Source organism: Lytechinus pictus, chromosome 7 (assembly GCF_037042905.1).
Source record: "Lytechinus pictus isolate F3 Inbred chromosome 7, Lp3.0, whole genome shotgun sequence".
NCBI classification, from domain to species: Eukaryota; Metazoa; Echinodermata; class Echinoidea; order Temnopleuroida; family Toxopneustidae; genus Lytechinus; species Lytechinus pictus.
This window is the reverse complement of record NC_087251.1, coordinates 15,250,565-15,274,698: the sequence shown is the minus strand read 5'-3', so window position 1 is coordinate 15,274,698 and position 24,134 is coordinate 15,250,565. Positions and strand designations below refer to the sequence as shown.

General features: G+C 35.4%; 1 protein-coding gene across 1 annotated transcript in view; it reads right to left on the bottom strand.

Annotated features, from left to right (window-relative positions):
* The window catches only part of LOC129264898 (ryanodine receptor 2-like), a 94,669-nt gene that overhangs the window by 37,974 nt on the left and 32,561 nt on the right, over window positions 1-24,134 (bottom strand). The window contains exons 33-55 of the mRNA XM_064101373.1: window positions 22,716-22,905; window positions 22,253-22,334; window positions 21,478-21,599; window positions 20,354-20,429; window positions 18,938-19,099; window positions 18,144-18,311; window positions 17,745-17,782; window positions 17,410-17,487; window positions 16,700-16,857; window positions 16,059-16,157; window positions 13,168-13,408; window positions 11,808-11,932; window positions 11,132-11,280; window positions 10,499-10,703; window positions 7,202-7,388; window positions 5,317-5,556; window positions 4,796-5,009; window positions 4,155-4,405; window positions 3,461-3,633; window positions 2,868-3,088; window positions 1,370-1,460; window positions 802-942; window positions 68-231 (exon numbers count right to left, since the gene is read on the bottom strand). Of these exons, the coding sequence (XP_063957443.1) occupies window positions 68-231; window positions 802-942; window positions 1,370-1,460; window positions 2,868-3,088; window positions 3,461-3,633; window positions 4,155-4,405; window positions 4,796-5,009; window positions 5,317-5,556; window positions 7,202-7,388; window positions 10,499-10,703; window positions 11,132-11,280; window positions 11,808-11,932; window positions 13,168-13,408; window positions 16,059-16,157; window positions 16,700-16,857; window positions 17,410-17,487; window positions 17,745-17,782; window positions 18,144-18,311; window positions 18,938-19,099; window positions 20,354-20,429; window positions 21,478-21,599; window positions 22,253-22,334; window positions 22,716-22,905 (3,575 nt within the window). The remainder of the gene's footprint in view (window positions 1-67; window positions 232-801; window positions 943-1,369; window positions 1,461-2,867; window positions 3,089-3,460; window positions 3,634-4,154; window positions 4,406-4,795; window positions 5,010-5,316; window positions 5,557-7,201; window positions 7,389-10,498; window positions 10,704-11,131; window positions 11,281-11,807; window positions 11,933-13,167; window positions 13,409-16,058; window positions 16,158-16,699; window positions 16,858-17,409; window positions 17,488-17,744; window positions 17,783-18,143; window positions 18,312-18,937; window positions 19,100-20,353; window positions 20,430-21,477; window positions 21,600-22,252; window positions 22,335-22,715; window positions 22,906-24,134) is intronic.

Below are 24,134 nucleotides of genomic sequence, written 5' to 3'. Positions count from 1 at the left end.
CAAAATGCATCTGTAATCCAATAAAATATATCAAAATCAAGGAGGGACAATGTTATATTCATCTTACTTGTTTGTGTCGACTGGTTTTGGTTGGTATATGCCATCAGCATCAAAGCAAGATTCCCTGACGTAGCTTTCATCATGATATGACATACTATAGTCTGGAGGCAAGGCACTTCCTATGGCTGTCAGGCAAGGTAAAGCTCTATCAAACAATTCCTCATCATACTCCTGCAAAAATATCAAGTGATATTGATAAATTAAATGAAACAATGATATGAAATGTAATTAAAATGAAGAAACAAAAAATGAAAACAAGGTAGGTACAGATGATTTTTCAATGAAAGAAAGACAAAGGTCAAACAGATTTATGTTAAATGACATAACATTAAGATATGAAGTAGAGAGATGGAATTGGACTTGCCTATCATTAGTATTGTAACATACAGTATTGCAATATTTTAGATGGTTTAAGAAAGTTCTGAATTTCCTTATGAAGACGAAGAGCACATAAAAATGGCACCATAACATATGCTCTACTGAAAATTGCTCGTCTAATTTTTGGAAGATCGACAGGTGCAGGTATATTGATTGTGATAGGGATTTGGTACAGAATAATGTGAGAGTTAAAATTATGGTCCAGATACCTCTGAGGTCAGGTTTTAAATTTGGCTTAATGCACGGATTGTTCATCCCACTCAATTGGTGCTCATGTCACGGCACCAAACAGAATACAGAAACAACTCCAAGACAATCAAAGCAGAATGCTGATCATTCTCATGAAAGTTTCCCCCATCATACCTTCTCAGCCAGGGCATCAAATAGACCAGTGAACAGCATCATAGTGAGTCTCTTCTCTTCGTCATTAGCAGCTCCATAGCTACCCCATCCACCACTGCTACCATAGTATGTCACACAGCGCTCATAGTGAAGCTGGAGAATCTGTTGGGTAAACATATCGACAGGTTTTTATCTTCATTGTTTCATTTTTCTACAATCATAAGACTCATACTGTTTGTATTCATTATCCTTAATTCATTAATGGAATATCGGAATTCAGTAGTTCATGTATATACATGAAGAAACACAGAAAAGTATTAAAGACACATTTTCAGGCAAGAGACATTATAACTATCCCACTCCTGATTTTTTTTTTAATTGGCACAAGAGTAAGAAAGAGTATGCATGCATCCCATGGATGACAGATATGACCTATTGTACTTGAAGGTGAAACAATAAAATTACAGAGATGAGAGAAGGATAGTTCATCTTCCCAAACACATATGAATGAAAAAAAAATCATGATTTATATTTCATACAATAAATGGTATCTAGATGAGAGGTAGCATATGTTTGGTGTCAAGCTCACCTTTAAGGCCACATAAGAGTATTCAGCTAGAATAGGCACATCGTTGATTAGCTTCCGCAGTAACCGCTGCATCATGGAAGGCTTCAGACTCCTGTTGATTACATAAAAGAGAAAGATGGAGGATATAAAACCTTGCACTCTTTTGTGTCATTGTGAATATGAATTTTACTAATCAGCATTATAAATAAGGACTGGACCCCCAATTACATTCAACAAATGTTTCTCCCTACTTACAGTGTACAAAATAAGTATAGATTAAGACTCAACAAGCAGTCATTTTTAAGGAATATAGTTTAAATACTTAGCGATATAAGAGTCAGTTGCTTACTATATAAGAAATGAAAGAACTAAGAAAAACGTTAAGTGATATAATAGTTAATTTCTTAATATATGACAAAGGAAAGAACTAAAAAAAAAGTTAAAGTTAAGTATAACAAGTGGAACGCCTCTGGCAGTCTCGCCTGCATTACGCCATTCGATATACCAGCAGTGCTGACTTTGAAAACAGCAATTAAATAATTATTCATAAAAGAAAACACTCATACGATAATAAAATACTATGTCCATTTACCCAACATGACCTTTGACCATGATCATGTGACCTCAGACATGTGCAAAACAACTCGATTACCCTTATGTATATGTTTCATGAACTACATGTGTAGATCCATAAACTTTCTAAGTTATAATGCCAATTCAACAAATACCCCCAACACGGCCAAAGTTCATTGACCGTAAATGACCTTTGATTTTGGTCATGTGACCTGAAACAAGCACAAGACATTCAGGGATACATGGTTACTCTTATGTCCAAAGTTTCTATGAACTAGATCTATAAACTTTTAAAATTATGACGATTCCACAAATACCCCCAACATGGTCACAGTTCGTAGACCCTAAGTGACCTTTGACCTTGGTCATGTGACCTGAAACTTAGGCAGGATCTTCAATGATACACTATCACCCTTATGTTCAATTTTCATGAACTAGGTCCATATACTTTGGAAGTTATTACGACATTTCAAAAACTTAACCTTGGTTAAGATTTCGATATTAATTCCCCCAACATGGTCTAAGTTCATTGACCCTAAATGACCTTTGACCTTGGTCATGTGACCTGAAACTCAGGCAAGATGTTAAGTAATACTTGATTATCCTTATGTCCAAGTTTCATGAACTAGGTCCATATACTTTCTAAGTTATGATGACATTTCAAAAACTTAACCTTGGTTAAGATTTCAATGTTGACGACGCCGCCGCCGCCGCCGTCGGAAAAGCGGCACCTATAGTCTCGCTCTGCTATGCAGGCGAGACAAAAATGATTTACGAAAACATATGTTTTCAAACAAAATTCATTTGAAAAGTTTATATCTAGACACATCACAAGGAAAAGAACCCCTCTTATTGTCAAATAGAAATTGAGGATTTCTCTCTGTCGAGTTTGATATTCATACAGAATAATTTAAAACCCCATGGCTACAATAGTTGGTCTCCAAACCTTGTAAGGGCCACCAAGAAATCAGCCACTGTGTCCCTCTGTCCCCTAGTGAGTGACCGACAGCTGGCCAGCCTGTAGACGGTGTGGAGAGTAGAATCCAAGAGAGAGGCATAGTGGTCAGCACTCTCAAACATCTCACTGTGTCGGGTTAGGAGGGGTAGCACCGAATTACAGATGTAGCGATTGAGAGCCAGGGCCATGTCATGGTCATGGGTGGTGGGCTGTGGGATGGTGACAAGAGAAAATGGTTATATAAATATTTGTGGCCCACAAGCAATGACTTTCCTTACCTTATTCCCTAATCCCAATCTCTGTGCATCTCCTCTAGTTTACATTCCTTTTCAGGAGCGTCATCCAGTCTCTGGAAAGAACACTTTAATTTATTACAGGTACATGTATGTGCCTTCAATTTCCTACACCGAAGAGTCTTTCCTGGATGAATAATCAAGTGACATTTAAACCCTCTATGTGATCTGTACCACCATGCAAATCTTCAAAGAACATCAAGCATATGCATCCTTCATCAAAAATATCTATTGCATCATCATCCCAACTTGTTTTTCATGAGATTGTCACTCAACAAGATTTCTTACCGTGTCCATGGTTGTGGCTGCCCTGAGATCAGGAAGGAATCCCACCTCAAGGAGCTCAAAGAAGAGCTCCTGATTCCCTATACCATACACCCTCTCCAGAAACAGTAGCATGGCTTCCTTGTGGACTGGGGTAAGACCCTTCAGATCAGCACCCAATGGTTTACCAGCTCCATCTGAGGGGAAGAATGGGAAACGAGTCAGTGGATCACAGATTCTCTATGATGCCATCCATTCATGAGTGTTAAATGCTATCCACTATTACCAATGTACAGTATACCATAATGCAGCTGTGGATCCAACCAGGTTAGATACAATACCATTTCAAGAGCTATATTGTTTGTACACAATGGAGGACCCATTCAAAGAATTGTGTCTTATCTAGTTAGACCTACATGTGTTCTCACGTTGAGACCAGTACTTTACACTGGTACTGGTATACAGACAATTTATGAACAAAATGGGAGGATCACTGATTATCATCACATGATACACTTTCAACAAAAAACGGTTATTGAATCACACATGGCAACCTTCACCCAATCAATTTGCACTATGTTCTCAATATTTCAATTTACAATCAAACCTGTGTATATAAGAACAGGAAGTCCTTTACACAAAGCCTAGGAGATCTAGAGAATTCAGTTGTAAATGACTTGACCCATTCTCAGCTATCTAGAAGTCACTCTGTTCTTACCATCTTTCTTCTCATAAATCTTCTGAGGAGAAGGCAGGACAAACTTGAGGTTGAGCACCCCAACCAGATCATCCAGAGGGACCAGACTCTGCAGGATGGCCCTGATCCTCTGGGGTTCAGTTCTGCCCTGTGAGAGGCGGTTCTCATCAGGGGCGCAACGGCCCAGGAGATCTATCAGGGTTGCATAGAAGGTCAGGATGGCTCCACCAGTGTCCACATCATCCTCGTCCTCATCACCTTCATCATCTTGACTGGAATAGAAACAGCAGGGTTGAAAATTCACAGAAAGATCAATATTTGTAGGTCCTGATGTACTGTAGACTATGAATATGACAACTGAAATATTATACCCATCCATTTGCAGAATTAACTGAAACACATAGAAATTAATTGAGTACATGAAGTATTACATTTGAGCTGAGACATACACAAGGCTCAATGCGTTATAGAAACCTCTAAACGTGAGCCTCGTTCCTTAATCCCACTGCTGCCACCAAAAAGTCAGAAGTGATTATCAATTTAACTCTTTTTTTTTCTTTCTTTAGCAGTGTATAGTTGCTCAACTTATATCCATTAATAAGTCTTCAATATCCTACTTCTTGACTCCTGCAATCATTTAAATCACCAATGCCCCTACTCACCCATCAATGGGTCTACTCTCTCCATCCTCTTCACTGATTGCCATGGTAGGGGCAGAGATGAGATACCCTTCCTCTGCTGTCTCTGAGAGATCAATAGCCTCCTCCATGGCTGCTAGGAGGCCCTTTCCTTCCCCTCTCAAGGCTGGGCCAAGGCACTCAGGATGTCTGATCAGCAGTCTCACTATCAGGTTAGCATTCTCTTCAACAGTCTCTCCTGTCATAGGAATCATAAAATGGAAATTACACCTATTTCCATTTTCTCTAACCTTTTACTATTTATATTTATATATATATATATATATTGAACATTTTTTCAAACATTAATAATTAAAATATAATAAAATAAAAATATAGAATCTCCAATTTTGACTCATTTCAATTTCATATTAAATTTTCTTTAATAGTTTTAACAGGTTGAAAGCAGAAAAGGTTGTATATCAAGAAATTTTAGTAATCGATGGATTAACCTATCCCACCTCTCCACTTCCGCCTCTTCATTTGACGACTCCATCCTCTCTTACCATTGACCCACACAGCATGCCTCATGAAATCCAGATACCGCTCTCCATCTAGAGGGTCCCATCCAGTGAGGGGTTTCCCCATGGCCCTCAGACGGGCGTTGTCCTGCACCCCGCACCTAGACAAGAAGGTGATGACTTTCTCCAGGTGCTGTTCCCTGAGTGCGAGGGCTAGTTCATTGTTGTCCATCAGGGAGGCAGCAGCTACATCCAAGGGGCAGGAACCTCGTAATGATGGGTAAGCTATAGGTTCATTGATTTAAATTAGGATCAAATAAAAAAAAGTAAGCTGGCACTAAAAATTTGTCTTAACTTCCTACATCATTATGAATGAAATTTACAGAAAACACACCTCTCAACAAACCTAACATTGTATTTTATTCTTGGGAAATTCAATGATATTGTTCTTAGAATTGTTAAATAGTTGCTTTCATTGTTTGTGCTTTGGATTTCACATTCATCAATCAAATAAACAACATAATGTGTATTTTATATGCATTTGAAAAGATCTTCAATATTGGTTTTTAATGGGCTGAAAATGGTTGGTTTTTTTTTCAAGCTGTACTGCATACATAGATAAAATTTGTCATTTCATAGTTACATTTGATAGACACACTATTCATATGCATTAAACAGATTCAATTACGAACATGGTCTGAATTAATCCATTACTACACTAAAAGATTAAATCACAGTTTTGTGTGATATCTTATAAACATTTAAAAAGATTTTATTTTGGACATTGCCCTTTCAAAATTGAAAGAGGTCTACTGTATCACTTGTTAAGATCAATTCATTAGTACATTAGAGACATTTAAATACAATCAATGAAATAATTGAGTAAATGCAAACCATGCTCTAGAATTGTGCTAAAAATCATGCTCTACATGTATAATTCAGCAAACAATAAAATCCATTCCAAATTAAAGTGCAAAACAAAAACTAAAAGCAAATGCAACAATTCACCAAGACATGGAACGAAATTGATAAGTTATTCAAATTAAAAATATGATATGATTATCAAAGAGAAATAATGCTGTAATATACATTCGGTATTCCTTTCCATGTTGGTTTTTCATTCTTAGGTTCAAATCATACTTTGGTTTCATAATATGATGATGCACTTACTCCATTTGAAATTGTTCTGACCTGTTATTGGTAAAAATTGAATGCACTATTAATGCAGCTTTAATGCACCTTCAATATGCAGACATACATTTAGATTCATATACTGAGCAAAAGTATGCTCTGGCAACAATTGCTCTCTCCAAAAAATAAAAGTTACATGAAACATAGAGCTCTCCTTCCCATGGTGAAAAAAAAACCATTGGTAAAATTAACAAGCATTATTTCATTTTGGGAAAAATACATCTGCACACCATGCCAAGTACATGTAAGGGTTGAATTCAATTTGTGCATGATTCAACAATTTTAATTTTGTGATGTGCTGAACAAGAATGATCCTTTCATCATAATTATCACTATTATATTTATCTTCAACATTATTTACAAGAATCAAGTTGAATTTTCACAGGCTTCATACTATTTCTTTACACACAAATTAATGACAATGTTTGAAATATCAAATGGAAACTCAACTATAGTTCAGCAAGTTGTGTAATGGACATAGCAAATAATATACACTTGCTTGCAAAGGTTCATAGTATTGACTGTCTATTTTTATGATCAGCATTATGCCGATCATATATTTTTAAGTGACTTTCATCATTGAAGAATCTGCCATATTGAGAAATTTTCATATATTGGGGACCCATTATCCAAAGGGCAATTGTTGCCAGAGAATACACTGCTTATTGACTTAAATACAGAAGAGAGTCGGCATCATCAGAACCTTCAAGACAATGATGAGAATCATTTGTCTACTCACACAGCCCTATGAAGCCGTGATCAAGGAGGTAGAGGAGTTTATCAAACAGCGCCCTCTGATTCTGCCGGCTGGTGCGGCAGAAGTAGCAGAGGAATCGGCAGCAGCTGGCGATGAGCTCACGGGCAAACCTGTCCTCGGAACGGCACATCCGGGCCTGGCGGGCCAGGAACCTGTAAACGCACATCTGCTTCAAAGGGTTAATAAAAAAAAACATGGGTAGAAGGGTAGGAGGTGTGAGGTTAAAGGTCACCATAGGTCACAGTGCATTCACCTTTGTAATGCTGCAATGTGATCAGGGGAACATTTCTTAAAAGGACTTGTCAAACACTTGTCTGACTAGTCCTGTTATATCCGACAGTTACCATTGTAACAGTGCTTCTCAGCCAATCAAAATCAGGAATGTTGTCAGATCTGACTTGTCAGCCAAAAAGGTTGATGAAACACTCCCCATGAGCTTGCTTTCACCTTTACTTGGTGAAAATGCATGGTTTGTAGGATGTGAAATTGATCAAACATTGCAAAGGTGAATGCCTGCAATATTAGATGGTGATAAGAGGAAAACCAAACCCGACAAATACATACATTCAGTGAATATGATAATCGGCTATTTCTCTTTATCTTTCCTATCATTGTATCCATTTGAGAATACAAGTCTTAAAAAGAAGCTCGTAAAATGTATCTCTTTTCATATTATAACGTTAAAGAGCACCTAATGGAGACTTGTTTATATAAATTTTGAAGATGTACTTTTTTAAGGAGGATTAGAATTGTTAACAATTACTTTAATTTGATACTCATATTCATGAAATTTGTGCATAGTTGAATGACAAAATGGATTAACACATTAACACTCTCATCCTAACATGCTTCATATGTAGATCACTCTATATAAACATAAACCACAGCAATGTTCATTCTCTCCATTTATTCTATTAACTATGTCAATAAAAAACTAAGCATGCTGACAACCCAAAATATCATCAACCCATATACCTGTATCAAACCAATGTAAGTCGGAATAGGAAGTTTGGCCTGTGTATAGGCTCATTCAAACATGTCACAAAAGAGCTAAGCAAAGTTTCTGTGTACAAAGTCACTGAAGCCTTAAAAATATGTTGGAAAGGAGTCATTTATTTTGTTCCAATGTAACAAGCAACTAGGGATCGATCAAATTCTTCTGAAGTTAAGCGCTATTGAATTGTGAAATATGTCCAAAGTTGCATACTCATGAGTAAAAACACCGACATCCTTCAACATGACTGATGGTGAAATAATGAAATAATTTTTAGGTCATGATACCAAGAAGAACCATTATAATGTCATGGCTTTTCTTGTGCAATTTTGGACTATTTCTTAAAGACTTGAAGCATATACAGTGCATTAATAATTGGTGTGACTTGTCTTACCTTATCTGAACAGTACAAAAAACATTGCTGAGCTCTGCTGCATCATATTTGAATGAGGATTGACACTTCCTCAAAACTTTACACCATCTTTGAATTATCATTATTGTGCATAATCAAATCAATTTCAAAGGAAGATTATAGTATTGAAATTCATATACATGTATCAAATAGAGTACCTGTCAAACAAATGAAAATAAATGAAAAGAATATGGATGTACGGATACTTGATTTGAAAGAAAAATTCAGAATTGACTCATTAGCCCTATTAAACTAATTAATAAATGGTCAGAATAAAATTTTACATTTATTATAACAAATCATCAAGATAATTTGTCATGACCTAACTGAATACAAATCCTTAAAAAAATACTCCAGCGTGTATATTGTGCAATGGTTTAAATTACAAGAATTGATTACTATGTGTCAAAGGTAATTTGGTAACAATTTAGAAAATGACAAATGAATAAGTGTATAATGTAATATGAAGATGTTCAGGCAAAGTTTTATTGTTAAAAATTTACCGATTTGATACTTTCAATTTATATTAATACAAAGAATAATATCTAAGAATTTTAAGATTCCTATCCACTACTTATGGTATTAATGTGTAAATGTTATTGTTACAAATGGCTACATAACTATACATAAACAAAAAATCTGAGTTACCAATGCAATCTATTTTCTATGATTAGTGTGTTCAATTAATATGATGCAGTGAGTTTTGATATGAATTCAACCCAGGCATGCATCAAGTGTGAGGGGTGAAAAAAAAAACAACCACAAAATATAAAATTAGGACGCCCTCACAGTCTGCAGGCAAGACAACTGATCGGAACAGTCCATTTCTTGTTAGCGGTGAACTCTTGCAAGGCAATTTGAGTTTGTTTATGGTAAATTTCCATTGTCATTCCGATCTTTGCAAGCACTTACAAAGTCCAATGTCGCTCTGCTCTAAAAAGTAAGTGATGTGATCGAAACTGGCCATCTGGTTTCGACGGCTGACACGGCAAAAGTAGCTGAGGAAGCGCGAGCAGGCGGTGATTAGCTCACGGTTGAAATCAGATTCCTGTCAGGGAAGGGGGTTTCATTTGGGGGAGGGGGAGGGGAATATCAGCAATAGATGGGTTTGACTTTTGAGGATATTATTTCAAAACTTGTTGTTTATTCAATGCAACCGAAGCAGAATGAAATTACTGGAGACCCCAAAACAAACATATTGTTAAATTTTATTAACCCAAATAAGAGCTTTAAAACAAATCTGAGACCAAGAAAAGAACTACATTGTATAAATACAATTAATTTTATAATCAGACAAGCTGATATTCCAAAAACCCTAGTACATACACAGACTTACATCCAGATGCCATGAGTACATTTTAGGTATTCAGATATATTTTTTAATAGTTTGTTTAGTTTCAACCTGAAAAACAAAATTAAAAAATATGATGGAAGACTTAATTATTCTTTTAAATTTTGCTTATCTTAAGGAAATAATTCTGCTCTACTAGCATGCTCAAATAAACATGAATAATTTCGTAAGGAACACCGTTCAATGCAGAGATATGAAATGCATGATAAAGTAATAGCCAACTTAAACATCCAAAGAGAGTCTATGATTCACACACCCCTTCCATACCCATAGACCATCCACATTAAAGAGTTTGACACGTGGGGCCACAGGACCACTGAATAATATTTGTCTTTCCAGCAAAGCACCATTGAAAATCCCTGTAACACACAAAAGATACACTTATCATCAATCGTAACATTAATACGATGGCCTCAACGGAACTAAGCGTGATGACTTTAAGATTGATTGTATCATTACAGGGCTTAAAGACACCCCACCTTGATGAGCAACCAGCTCTGATCTACACATTTCATTCCTTACCTGTGATTTGGGTGTGGCTGCTGTGCTTGCTGCAGCCCCTCCCTGGCTCTGGGCAGCGGACTCGGCCTCCTGATCACTGGTAAGTTGGATGGACGTCTGATGCTTCTCAAGAACATTGACCATCACATTCATGACAGTCTCGTGGACACACAAAGCCCTCATAAGGTCTGGATGCTGGTAGAATACCTTGTTGTCCGTCAACTCCCTATATGATAACATCATGAAAAATCATCTTGAAATGATGTGGATACAATTATGAAAGAAATTGTACTGCACCAAATTCAAGTTTACCTACTGACTCAAACACACTTGAGAAAGTCTTCAAATAAAAAAATAAATGAAAGAAGTGTTGCAATAAAGATACAATTAATAATTTTAGTATGTCTTCAAATATTTTTTTACATTAGACTTATCTAAATATTTTATCCCCACCACAAAGACATGACCAATAGTTAAGCAAGCTATGAAGTCTTGATTTGAAATACAACAATTTCTAGAATTTACAGATCTTTGGGCTGAGGCTCCATGTATGTTTGTATTAATAAGATACACTTTGTTCAGATTGCTTTCAAAATAATGTACTTCATCACGCAAAACTTCAATAAGACAGACCAAGTCCTTCATTTAACTTACCAGAGATGTTTAATGAGTGCTTCCTCTTCTACTGATCCCATCTGAACGGTCAGCAATGACCTGATCTGACCTAGCGAGGTCAAGAGGTGAACGATGTCATCACACTGATTGCTGCTTACGACGTAAGATTTCTGCAAGGCACGGCAAAGCTGTAAGGAGATACAATTAGTAACAATTATACTAGCTGAGCTCTGAGTGACTGGAAATATCACTTTATCAATGACAGCTTTTGCAAACAATCAAGTCAACAACATCAAGAAATACTGACATTGATATCTTATTCAGTCGTTGTTACAATGCATGAATTTAATATTTGTTTCAATTCATGAAACATAAAGGTAACTGAAAGATGATTTGGAATTTTAACTGAACTTGAAATTGAAGTTAGACTATTATATGAAATAAAATCTACTTTTACTTTCTGATACCCAATAGTTTAATAACACAATTACGTTAGCTTTAAATAGATTTTTTTTTCAAACACTTTGATTTTTTTTTTAGGTAGACTTAAAATTACTTTAGAAAATCATATTCCAGAGCACATTAGTGTCAATCCACCTCCTACTAAAGTGTACCAGGGAATAGTAAGTTTGTCCAAGAATTCCTTGGCAATGTGAAAAAAAGTGTCCCAACAATATATCATAATCGATCTCATGAAAGAAGTGAATATTCTTACCTCTCCTACTCCATCATACTGACGATGTAATAGATTGAACATCTCTCTCACCAAGGTAGGGTCCTCAATATGCTTCTCTTCAGCCCATTTGATCATTGTGTTGGAGATTAGATGGGAAAGGGAGTCTAAGACAAGACAAGACAAGAGAAAAAGAGATGATGAAAGGGATAGTTTTTTTTTCCTTCTGTAAAGGTCATGCATCATACATGTACATGTAGCAGAATAACACTGCATAAAACTACATGAATCTTTATCTATATTCCAGGAACCTGGTGCACAAAGAATAACAATCAAATGCAACTTCAAAATTGAATCGTAACTTGATTTTCAACCAATCAGAATCAAAATTATGCAACTCTCTTCTATGGGCCCTAGATGTGATCAAATAGAAAGAGAGAACAAATGTATGGAAAAGGAATTCTCTCCTTTTTATTTCATTTCATGGGGAGTTCAATTGCTATTGATTGAATCTACATCAACTTCCCAGCTGAAAATACGTATACAGAGTGCATAAATGTTTGGAAATCATTTTCCTTCAAATACATGCAAGAAAATATGATATAATATGTAGGGAAATAAAACAATATTCTTCTTGCGGATGTCTCTATGACTCTACAGATGAGGAGCATCGTGGCCCAGTGGATTAGTCTCCGGACTTTGAAACTGAGGGTCATGGGTTCAAATCCCAGCCATGGTGTAGTTTCCTTCAGCAAGAAATTGATCCACAATGTGCTGCACTCAACCCAGGTGAGGTAAATGGGTACCTGGCAGGTATTTTTCCTTGAAACGCAGCCCATATAACAGCTGCTTTGCTAAAGCCAGGGTAATAATGCTGCATTACTGTAGATTGATCAAGTAAGTGTTAAGCGCTATTATTATGATTATAATTTAATACAAAGTCATCATATAAATGACTAAAATGCTCATACTTTAGTAATCTCATATTAAATGCAAAAAAACAAAAAAGGGAATATTCAAATTAGTTAAAGTCACTGTCGATTTCATTCTAGTCATGCTACAATTGACATGATTCAATCTTGTTGTTTGTATTTAACATGTTTCAATTACCCAGGCTCACAGGGACTCAAGTTATACTGGCAAGCTCTGTTCACGTAATATGATTTGCATCGTTTGTGCTATTGTTCACATCCAGAGCATAATGTCATGAAGCTTGTCAGCACTGACAAATTGTCATTCTCTGACCTTTACCATAGTAACAGTCTGAGATTGGAACTTCTCAGCCAATAAAAACAAAGGATATCACTGAAATCGTCCAAGCAGACAATAATGTCAATGCCGACTACTTTCATGAAACGCTTCCCAGGACTGAACCAATTTATGAAATGAAATAATATCTTACCACTTGAGAACTTTTCCTGCGTGATGGCCCCTACAGGACTGGCATCTTTCCTCCTACCAGACAACCATGAGAGGAACCGTCTGATTACCCCTCCACCATCGTTGTTCCTCTCCTCTTGGGTCTCATGCACACCACAGTGCTTGGCCAAGGTGGAATGGAACTCCTGTAGGACCGACCGAAGATCCTCCCGGCAAGGACACATCCCATCATCACCTTCCTTGAAGTTCAGTAGCATCCGCATCTAGGGAGGAGGAAAGGGGCATGGTGGGGTGAAGATTTCATAATGGACTTACTTTATCATTGTGGTGAATTAGCTAATCTTGAATTAATTGGTAGTTTTGAAAACTTTTGATATTTTTCTCAATCATGATGAGAATAAACTGTTTGTATGTAATGTTTTGGTAATTTGATATTGTTTGGTGTTCTTTATTCCAGGTTCAGGCAATCAGTTATATACCTGAAAGGAGTTCTATACTTCTTTTTCCTTAAAGTAGAAATATATTGAAAATCATAAAAATGAAGAATTATATATCAAATTAAAGGGGAAAATAAGAAGAACACGATGGTGTACATCATCTATCATGGAGACCGATGAAACTCACTTAATTGATAGTTTAAAGTTCTCTGTCTGAATATGCTTCAAACACGCTCGATTACGTCCGCGAAATTGGGTTTTTTTGATGATGTGTATAAGTGTACGAGAGACGTGATTGGCTCTCCCACGTCAAGCTCCACTTGCATGCAAAACCTGTTGAGAGGGTACGTTTTCTCCACACTGTCACTGAATACTTCGATCACGAAATGAAAGAAAACCCAGAAGTTTAACTAGATTTTGGATTTTCAAATTGATGATTTTGAAGATGAAGAGAATTTTCTAGCTTTAGAGACGTGGATGGAGGTAAATTAGGGAAATTACGTCTATGATGATGAGTCGGACAATTCAACTTGCATGCCGTTTCGCTACCAACTCATGCAGCTGCTAGTGCTAGCTGCACGTAGGCCTACCGCGGGCCAAAATAAATCCATGAAAATTCCAGCCTGACCATCCATACAGACTCTCTTCCCTCTGTCAAGGCTCTAAAGAAGGAAAGTAATGATATTACTGTACTTACAAACAAGTGAATATATCCGAATCTGAAGGCAAATCAACTCAACGAATAGCAGCAGACGATATTTACCGACGATAAACTTCACGTGCCGGGTTCACGTGGCTGAGATAAATTGTCACTCGTTCTGTTAGATATAATTTCTACCTCATTATTTTGACAAAATTACGAAACTCTGGGAATTATTTATCTATATAAAAATATAGTAACACCTCGTACTATTTTTAAATTACGATAAAACCTTTTTTGAAGCAAAAAGTTGAGGTAAATTAAAATTAGATGTAAAAGATCATCCCCAACATGCACAGCTCGTATGTGATTGTAAACAAACCATCCAAAATGCTGATTGAGAGCTGTGCAACACGTGCATCTACTCTCTCAGCCAAGCAAGCAATGTGTGTTTGTGAAGGTTTGTTTACAATCACATACCAGCTACGCATGTTGGGGATGATCTTTTACATCTATTCTAATTTACCTCAACTTTTTGCTTCAAAAAAGGTTTTATTGTAATTTAAAAATAGTACGAGGTGTTACTATATTTTTATATAGATAAATAATTCCCGAGTTTCTTAATTTTGTCAAAATAATGAGATAGAAATTATATCTAACAGAACGAGTGACAATTTATCCCAGCCACGTGAACTTTATCATCGGTGAATATCGTCTGCTGCTATTCGTTGAGTTGATTTGCCTTCAGATTCGGATATATTCACTTGTTTGTAAGTACAGTTATATCATTAATTTCCTTCTTTAGAGCCTTGACAGAGGGAAGAGACTCTGTATGGATGGTCAGGCTGGAATTTTCATGGATTTATTTTGGCCCGCAGTAGGCCTACGTGCAGCTAGCACTAGCAGCTGCATGAGTTGGTAGTGAATCGGCATGCAAGTTGAATTGTCCGACTCATCATCATAGACGTAATTCCCCTAATTTACCTCCATCCACGTCACTATAGAGCTAGAAACTTCATCATCATTCTCTTCATCTTCATCTTCAAAATCATCAATTTAAAATCCAAAATCTAGATAAACTTCTGGGTTTTCTTTCATTACGTGATCGAAGTATTCAGTGACAGTGTGGAGAAAACGTACCCTCGCAACAGGTTTTGCATGCAAGTGGAGCTTGACGTGGGAGAGCCAATCACGTCTCTCGTACACTCATACACGTCATAAAATTTGAGTCAATTCAGAGACCGATGGGAGGCGTATTTCGGAGAGGCATTTTAGCGCTTTTTAATTGGCGATTTCCACCTTATGTATTACTTTCGTTATTTTTGAATGACCAAATGATAATCCCCACATCATGACCTTTCCACTGATATATAATAAGGCCATATTCATAATCAATATATTTCTCCTTTAATAAAGTCCTAATCTGTTTATGGTTACAATATAAATATAATCTACAACCTAACCCAATTTGGTAACTACTGAAAATTGTAATACCCACAGGCATTTTGCATGGACTATCTGTAACAAGTAAACATCTGATTTAACATTGATGTTAATTTATGATACATTTAGTGGTGGCAATTTATACCAAACAACATTCGTTTTTTAGCAATGGGACCACTGATGCAAAATTACTTGATTTATAACAATTAATGAAAAATCAGCAAACCTTCTCTTTGGTTACAGACTAACAGTGTGAAATACATTTCAAATATTGAATAATTGTACCTTTTACATGGATTTTCAATGAGTTGTAATTGAAATTAAACCACTTATATTGCCAGCACTGTCATATTAAGCACCAAATAAATCTTGAAAAATGGTTGTCATCATTACCTGCTCTTGAGGGGTAGATCTGAATTCTCTGGTTTTCTTGGCCGCTATGACAGGAGGCATGTCAGTGTTTCTAACTTCTAAGAATCTTCTCAGTTGATCCTGGGAGGAGAGAAAAGAAAATATGAAGAAACATTATAAACAATGAAAATACCATAAGCTCCTACATGTATATTATTCTTTTATATAACCCATTAAAGTTATAAATTGGTTTATATCATACAAGCCACCCTCATGGAATATTCATAAATGGAAACTTATTGTGCTCATGTACTCATTATTAAATGATTATGGGGAAATTACAGTTTTCTTTGGATGAATTTAAAGTACATTGAAACTTAAAAAATACAAGACTTAGACTTGAAGTCTATTAGCACAATTTAAGGATTGCTGGGATATAAAGAAAAATAAGGAAGAACAACCTTTACACTAATGTCAATGCAATACCTCAATCATTTCCTGACATATCTCTCAGCAGGAGGAGCATTCATAAATAAATTTGGCTAAGTTGGCTAAGTAAGGTAGCATCCTAATCATCTTTTCCATTTTCATTTGATCAAAATTTCTCATACAAAAAAGTCTCCAAATGGAATTGGGAATGTTTTTTTTAAGTATTGACTGGAAACAAGGACTTAGGTACTCACTGCTTGGCATTCTTCTACAAAGTCATCAGAGAAGTTGATGATTGATTCAACCCGATGCCTAAGCTGACTGTCACAGAGATGTTGGAGTAGGAAGCACATAGCAAGCTTGACAGGCTCATCCAGATGCATCTGAAGCATTCCAACTGTATCACTTACACCTGACAAATCAAATTGGATCGAATCAAATAAAATCAAATTAAATCAATTTGTTCAATTCAAATCTGTTCAAGTTAGATTGACTATCTTAAAAAAGCACATCAATCAACGTGCAGCTAATACTATACAATGGTGTCACTCACACTTCAGAAAGAATTATAACTTATATCATACTGGATTCATTTAAATTGAATCAAATGAATTTACTAACTTTACATCTATCTTTGAAATGTTGTCTTCCTTCAAGAAGTGCACAAAATAAGATAAACAGACAAACCATATTCAATCTTATTGTTTTTACATCTTGATATTCTACTTCTCCTAAATTTACATACAACTGCTAATTAAATGGCACAAGTTACTACTGCATAATTATACATATTTCAACATATGAAAAATCTAAATACACAGTGGCGTACCGTGACCCAGAGGAGACAAAGCATTGTAGGGGCACAGCATTGTTCACAAAGAATACAGTGCCACTCCAATCATTTGTCTCCTTCGGGTCACGGTCCACCACTGTAGATACATATATTTTTTAAATGGTTACATACCTTTTTTGTATGTTTCATCGAATGTAGCAGGATCAATGAGAATAAGAAGACTCTTCAAGTCATCATCGTCAAACTCTCCTGTAAAATAACAAGGGAACAGCACAATGGGTTAGGTTGTAGGTGAAGATATTGTTTGAACCATTCCCTTCAAATTGACTTGTTAATTCTCACTGCCGATTGCAATTTGAACAGAGAGATATGAAACATTTTGATTTTCTGGTGCAGTTTTATGAAGGATGTTTTCTGACAATAAAAAAAGAAGGGTTTTTTTACAAAAAAGATTTCCTGGACATGATTTAAAAAAAAAAAAAAAAAAAACAATCGTTCACACTTACCGATAACAAGAAGAGCATCACATAATTGTAACAAAGGCCTGTAAAAAGATATAGAGAACAAAATGATAAGAACCAATATGAAGGTTTATATGTATGAACATATTAATTAACACAAACAATTATTGAAGAAATAGTTTGCGAGTCAATATGAATTGGATTCATATTCCTATCATTTATCTGTATCTTCTCTGTTTCAAAGATTGATTTGATGCTATAAAATTTGGAAAATCTATAATGCAATGCAATGACTTATAATTTCAGTGAATATTATTATGAAAGATTTGTTGAAAATTATTCTGACAATGATTAATTATAATAATAATTGAATTAAGGCCCAAATATTCATGGTTAAGCATGATCATACTTCTGCTGACATCATAGGAAGTGATTAAAACTTACACAAAGAGGTTATTATAGTTGCCACCGATGGGATCTCGACAGTGGGACACACCGTGTTCCACTGCCTCACCCAACGACGTTATGACATGCTGCTTGAGCACCTTGAGGTTGAAGCTTGGAGGAGCTTGCTCTGATGCCTTGATACTCTGACCAAAGCTCTGATGACTACTGCATAGGGGAGGTAAGGATGGTAGGAGGAAAGTAGAAGAGAAGCAAATACATACATGTAGTAACATTACAACTATATAATAGAAAAGGAAAGAGAAAGGTGACAAATCTTTCAATATAACAACAACAAAATACCTGTATTACAATTTCATAGTACATTTCATATTTTCCAGTAATCTTCTCCTACTCCTACTTGTCTTCCTCCTCCTCCTCCTACTTTTACTACTTACTGCTGCTGCTGCTGCTGCTGCTGCTGCTGCTGCTGCTGCTGCTGCTGCTACTACTACTACTACTACTACTACTACTACTACTACCACCACCACCACTACTACTTCTACTACTAATATTACTACTAGTACGGCTACTATTATTACGACTACCACTACTACTACCACTAAGAAAAAAAAACCCTCTACTGTGGTTTCATACATCATATCACTGCTGTACTGAAATACACGTACAAGTACATGCTCACTCATAAAAAAAAGAAAGTAAGAATAAGAGAAATTATTATTACAACTGTCTGTCATGGAATGAGATAAGAGAGAGGATGATGTCTATATTCCTCCTCTATATTTTGGTCTATATTTTTGGTAGCAGGCAGAAACATAGTCTACAACTCTTACCTGTCTGCTGATGGTCCTATATTAAGTTGTGGTCTGATGGAGACACTCTTGGTGGTACTCAAGGCTCGTTTGATGGACATACAACTAGAAATGTCCAATTCTTCATCTACAGGCTTGGGACCAGTCATTAGGGGGATGATAAACTCATCTTGAGTTTTTAACCTGAATGCAGATGAAAAAAGACCACATTTGATTATAATGAATCACATATATTCATCCATAGCAAAATCGGATCCATAGCAAAAATAAAGTAGAAAAATATTAAAGGACAAGTCCACCCCAACAAAAAGTTGATTTGAATAAAAAGAGAAAAATCCAACAAGCATAACACTGAAAATTTCATCAAAATCGGATGTAAAATAAGAAAGTTATGACATTCTTAAGTTTCGCTTAATTTCACAAAACAGTTATATGCACATCCTGGCTGGTATGCAAATGAGGAGACTATGACATCATCCACTCACTATTTCTTTTGTATTTTATTATATTAAATATGAAATATTCTAATTTTCTCCTCATTGTCAAGTGATACAACGATTAATTCCTCCCTGAACATGTAGAATTAGCATTGTTTAATACTATATGGTTCAGTCAAGTTGGTCCTTATTGTCAAATCTATAAAAAATGAAATATTGTATAATTCAAACAATAAAAAACAAAAGAAATAGTGAGTGATGGACATCATCGACCGACTCACCTAGTTGTGCATATCACTGTTTTGTGAAAAATAAGCGAAACTTTACAATGTAATAACTTTGTTATTTTAAATCCGATTTTGATGAAATTTTCAGCACTATGCTAGTTTGATTTTTCTCTATTTATTCAAGTCAGCATTTTCCTGGGGTGGACTTGGCCTTTAATAGCATTTTATGCGTATACACAAAGCTTAAAATGATGTTCAATTGTGGAACAAATAAACAATAAGAAAAAAATACCCCTCTAACATCAAACAATGCATTACAGGTTACATTGATACATCTGTACATAGATTAAACATGTACTCATCAAGAAATATAAAATAATAATGCAAATGCAAGTGTCATATTATGACTTGCATGAGAGCTGAGGTGTATCGAGACACCACATCACTTTTGGCACATATTTTTACACTTAAATGAAAACAATATTGTGTGAGTCAACCGACTCTTACTTATCGGACGACCAAAATCACCAAGCATTATAGGATTAACATTGTTTTTTATGAGATATACGCAATTGACAGCCTACGAGAAAAACAACTTTTTCTACACCTTTTCATACCAAATTGTATTTTGAATTGAACCCTTTTTAAGGTAGCTGTCAAACAACTTTCTCCTTACAGTTTGTGATCAAGTTGCCCAAGCCCCAGGTATTTTCAGGCTTCTAAGAGGTGCGACACTTTTGTAAAACTGCCCAAAAAAGGATTTTCAATCTTACCTAGCACTGAAATGGGTTTGGAGATGAAGGGCATGCAGCAATTTGTAGTAACCTATCCGCAAAGGACCAGAAATATCTAAGAAAGGAAATATATTAATAGACAAGAAAATTAGATTCAATAACAAACCATTCATCAAGTCACAGCAAAGTCACCCATTCTTCACCAAATACAGTTGAAATGGATGTGCTTTTTGCAGGTGAATTCATGAGATCAGAGATGCACAAAATATACTCACATAACTAAAATGACTTGGTCAATTTAATAATACATCTTAAATAAATGTTTTTTCATGTCTTTCCAGAAGAAAGAGACAATTGCTGTGATTCCAAATTGCCAGTAAATTTCCATTATTACCTGTACTATTTGTGTTCAACTTTTAATGCGAAAAACAAAGAATGTAGAGACATTGAAGCTCTACTGTATTTATGTGGTGCTAAATGCTGGCTTTGGAATGTTAGTTCACACTATTTACTCTTCATGACACTGAGTGACTTCATGTTACATGTAGATGATGGTGCTGGTGTTGGAAGCACAATTTTTATTGCCTTCCCTAGTTCAAACATCTTATGTGAATCAACAAAAATTATCAAAATTACATCACTGACAGCTCAACACCTAAATGTGAGATTTATCTCAGGACCAGTTCCACTTCAGATTGGGAAATGTCTTTCTGTATAAATTGGCCAAACCCAACACCAAAAGATCAACATCGAACTTGAAATTTCCCAGTGCTCCACAACGCAAGAGAATTACTACAGTGTCCCTTAAAACATCACATATAGTGCTGCCGTACTTTGGCAAAAGGAGGCTAAGGACTTTGGCCACTTTGGCAAAAGGAAGATAAAAAAAGTATAATTTGTTGTAAATGAGCAATGTGTCTTCGTCATTTCCATGGGCATCACTGCAATTTAACAGCATATTTTCTTCAATATCTTTCCATAGAACGATAATTTCTTCCCGAAATTTTGCCTGAACGTGCAACAAACTGTACAAAGGGTGTTTCAGAAAAAATAACTCAAATTTGACTGTGCCCCTTGCTTCCTTATGCCAAAGTTGGGCAGCGTGTATCACTAAGTGAATTGACAACAAATCAACTCACTTCCAGACATATTGAACAACTTACATGGGCACTGTAAACAATACATGAGCTGGTCTTCATTAACATGGTTGATCAAGGCATGGGCGACATGGTGGTTACCATGGGAACAAACGCTGCAGTATAACCTCAATGTATGTGCATGGAACCTGTATTAAAAAGACATGTATAACTGTGGAGTTAAGATTTTGAAAAAGAGAAACTACTGATGATATGAATTAATAATAGTATGTAAAGTGCTTTGATACATTAAAACAAGTTTCTTTATCATAACAACACAATAAGAAACAAAAACTCTAGTATTACATATACATGTAATTAGCTGAAACAAACCTTGCAATAATGCAAATATTTTTTTAATTAGAGAATCTAAAAGTGAAAATGATCAAAGATTCCCTTTTCCTTCACTTATTATGGATGAAAAAACTTCGTGCCAATTTACTTGCATTAATACAGGATATTTGCTTTAAAAAACTTGCAATCATTGGCAGTTTACAACCATCTGCTATATTAATGCATGGAGCAGTTTTGCTGGTTGAGTGAAATTTAACTTAGCATTCTATTTTGTTGATGATCTTTGTGATTGAGAGTTTTAGGAAATAGGGTAGTGGCTATGTCCAGTGCAGAGTCTGAAAAGAACTTATGATTATGGTTACTTAACCATTATGACGCCTACCATGATAATGTGACTCGGAGGCCAATTAAAAAAAATGTTTTTATGGTAGTTACCATAAACGACAAAGTAATCATGACAATTTTTTATTTATAATACAGGGCCCCGGTAGAAGAGGGGTTAACTTACTTGAGAAGGTCCTCATGCTCCACCAGTTCTAAAATATCCATACTACGGTTTTCTTCAGGTATATGGACACCTAGCCAAGATACTGTATCAAGAAGAAAAAAATAAAGGAAAAGGTGATGTTGAATACAAAATGAAAACATTAACCCTAATGTGCAAAATAAAAAGTATTTGTAAAATTGTGGATTCAACCTATATTGTGTATTCGGGCCATCAAGGATACTTTCAGTGTTCGGTCAACATTGGAGCACACAAAAAGAAACATTTCCATAAAAACCACCTGCTTATTTAGAACAGTTATACTTAATACAAATTCACCACCTAATTGTGTCAAACACTAATAAATCAATCTTTATATCCTCTGCATACATGTAAGTTATATCATGCAGGGTGCCACAGGGCTTAATATCAGGACCACTTTTATTCATGAAATATGTATGTGTATGTCCATGTACATGATATCTACCTGGTTCTGGACATGACACCAGCCAGCCGTTGTTGTCAGAGACCTTCTTAGTCTCTACATTCATGGTCTGTAGTGGAGCCCTGGCCCAGGTATTGGTATGCATATCCTGGACCTCAACCCTGGACGGACATTGAGGGGTTGGGTTGTGGCTGTCCCCTCGGAACCAGGCAGCAGATAGGGGCAGGCAGTTCTGGTGGAATAGAATTGAGTCTTAAGTTAAATCAAAGTGAAAGACAATAATGTAGACAAGTTTCTATTTACCAATCTTGCAATCCTGATGAATTATGTTTAGATACATGTATATAAATGAATAAATGTATACTATACACAAATAAATATAATTAATAAATAAATAAATAAATAAATAAAATAAATAATTGAATAAATAAATAAATACATAAATAAATAGAAAAGGAATTAATAAACATGAGCAAAATATTACTGAAAAATATTGAGTGCATACATGGTGATGAAAGTATGTGTACAATATATTTCTGGATTAATGCAATATTGCAGATATTTGTGTTATGTTTCCAAAGAGGTAACTTACTTCAATAATGAACAATGAAATAGATCATGTAATATCATTGATATGACTTTGTAAAGTGCAGTATGAAACTGTTTTGCATTGCAATGTGAAAAATTATGTACTCTGGAAGGGTAATAACACTTAGCAAAATTGCAAGAAAGATGTGTTTTACAAAAAATGTTCTGCATTAATCAGGGAGATATCCAACCTGTTATTAGTAAAGTTAAGCTAACCTTGGGTAGCAAAATGTTACACACAGATTAATTTTAATTGATTATGCAGAACACATGAAAGTTAGTAATTATCAGTTAAACCTTCTCCTATATAACACAAATTGTTACTACTCCATCAACATTAATTTTATTAATAGCAGAACATACAGTGAAATAAAACATCTAAATTAGCAAGGGAAAATTTGACATGCTTTTGTACAATGTATCTTCACTTTATGAATTTCAAATTTAGAAATGGTTTAATTCAAAGAGATATTTACATCAGTTCTACTACAATGCACTGGTTTATAATAAAAGAGGGATGTTAAAATCTTTGCCATGGCTTGGTTTTCATAAATGATTCTAATAGATAAATTGATATGAATTCATAAGCTGAATTACAGATGATGCAGATCACTTGTAAAAGGCTGTATAATTTTTGAATATCATAAGGCTTAAATGAAACTTCTGCTAAAAATAGCAGATTAGGGTCACATTTTTCTTTCTTCACTTCATGAACTGCTTGAACCATGATTTTTTTATAGTATTATATCCTTTCATATGAAGTAGAAAACAGAGACAAATCACTTCAAGAAGGTACCTCATATACAGTAGGAAGTTGAACATAGGTAACTTTTGGAATTACTCCTTTGCATGATATCAGTTATAACATCTAAT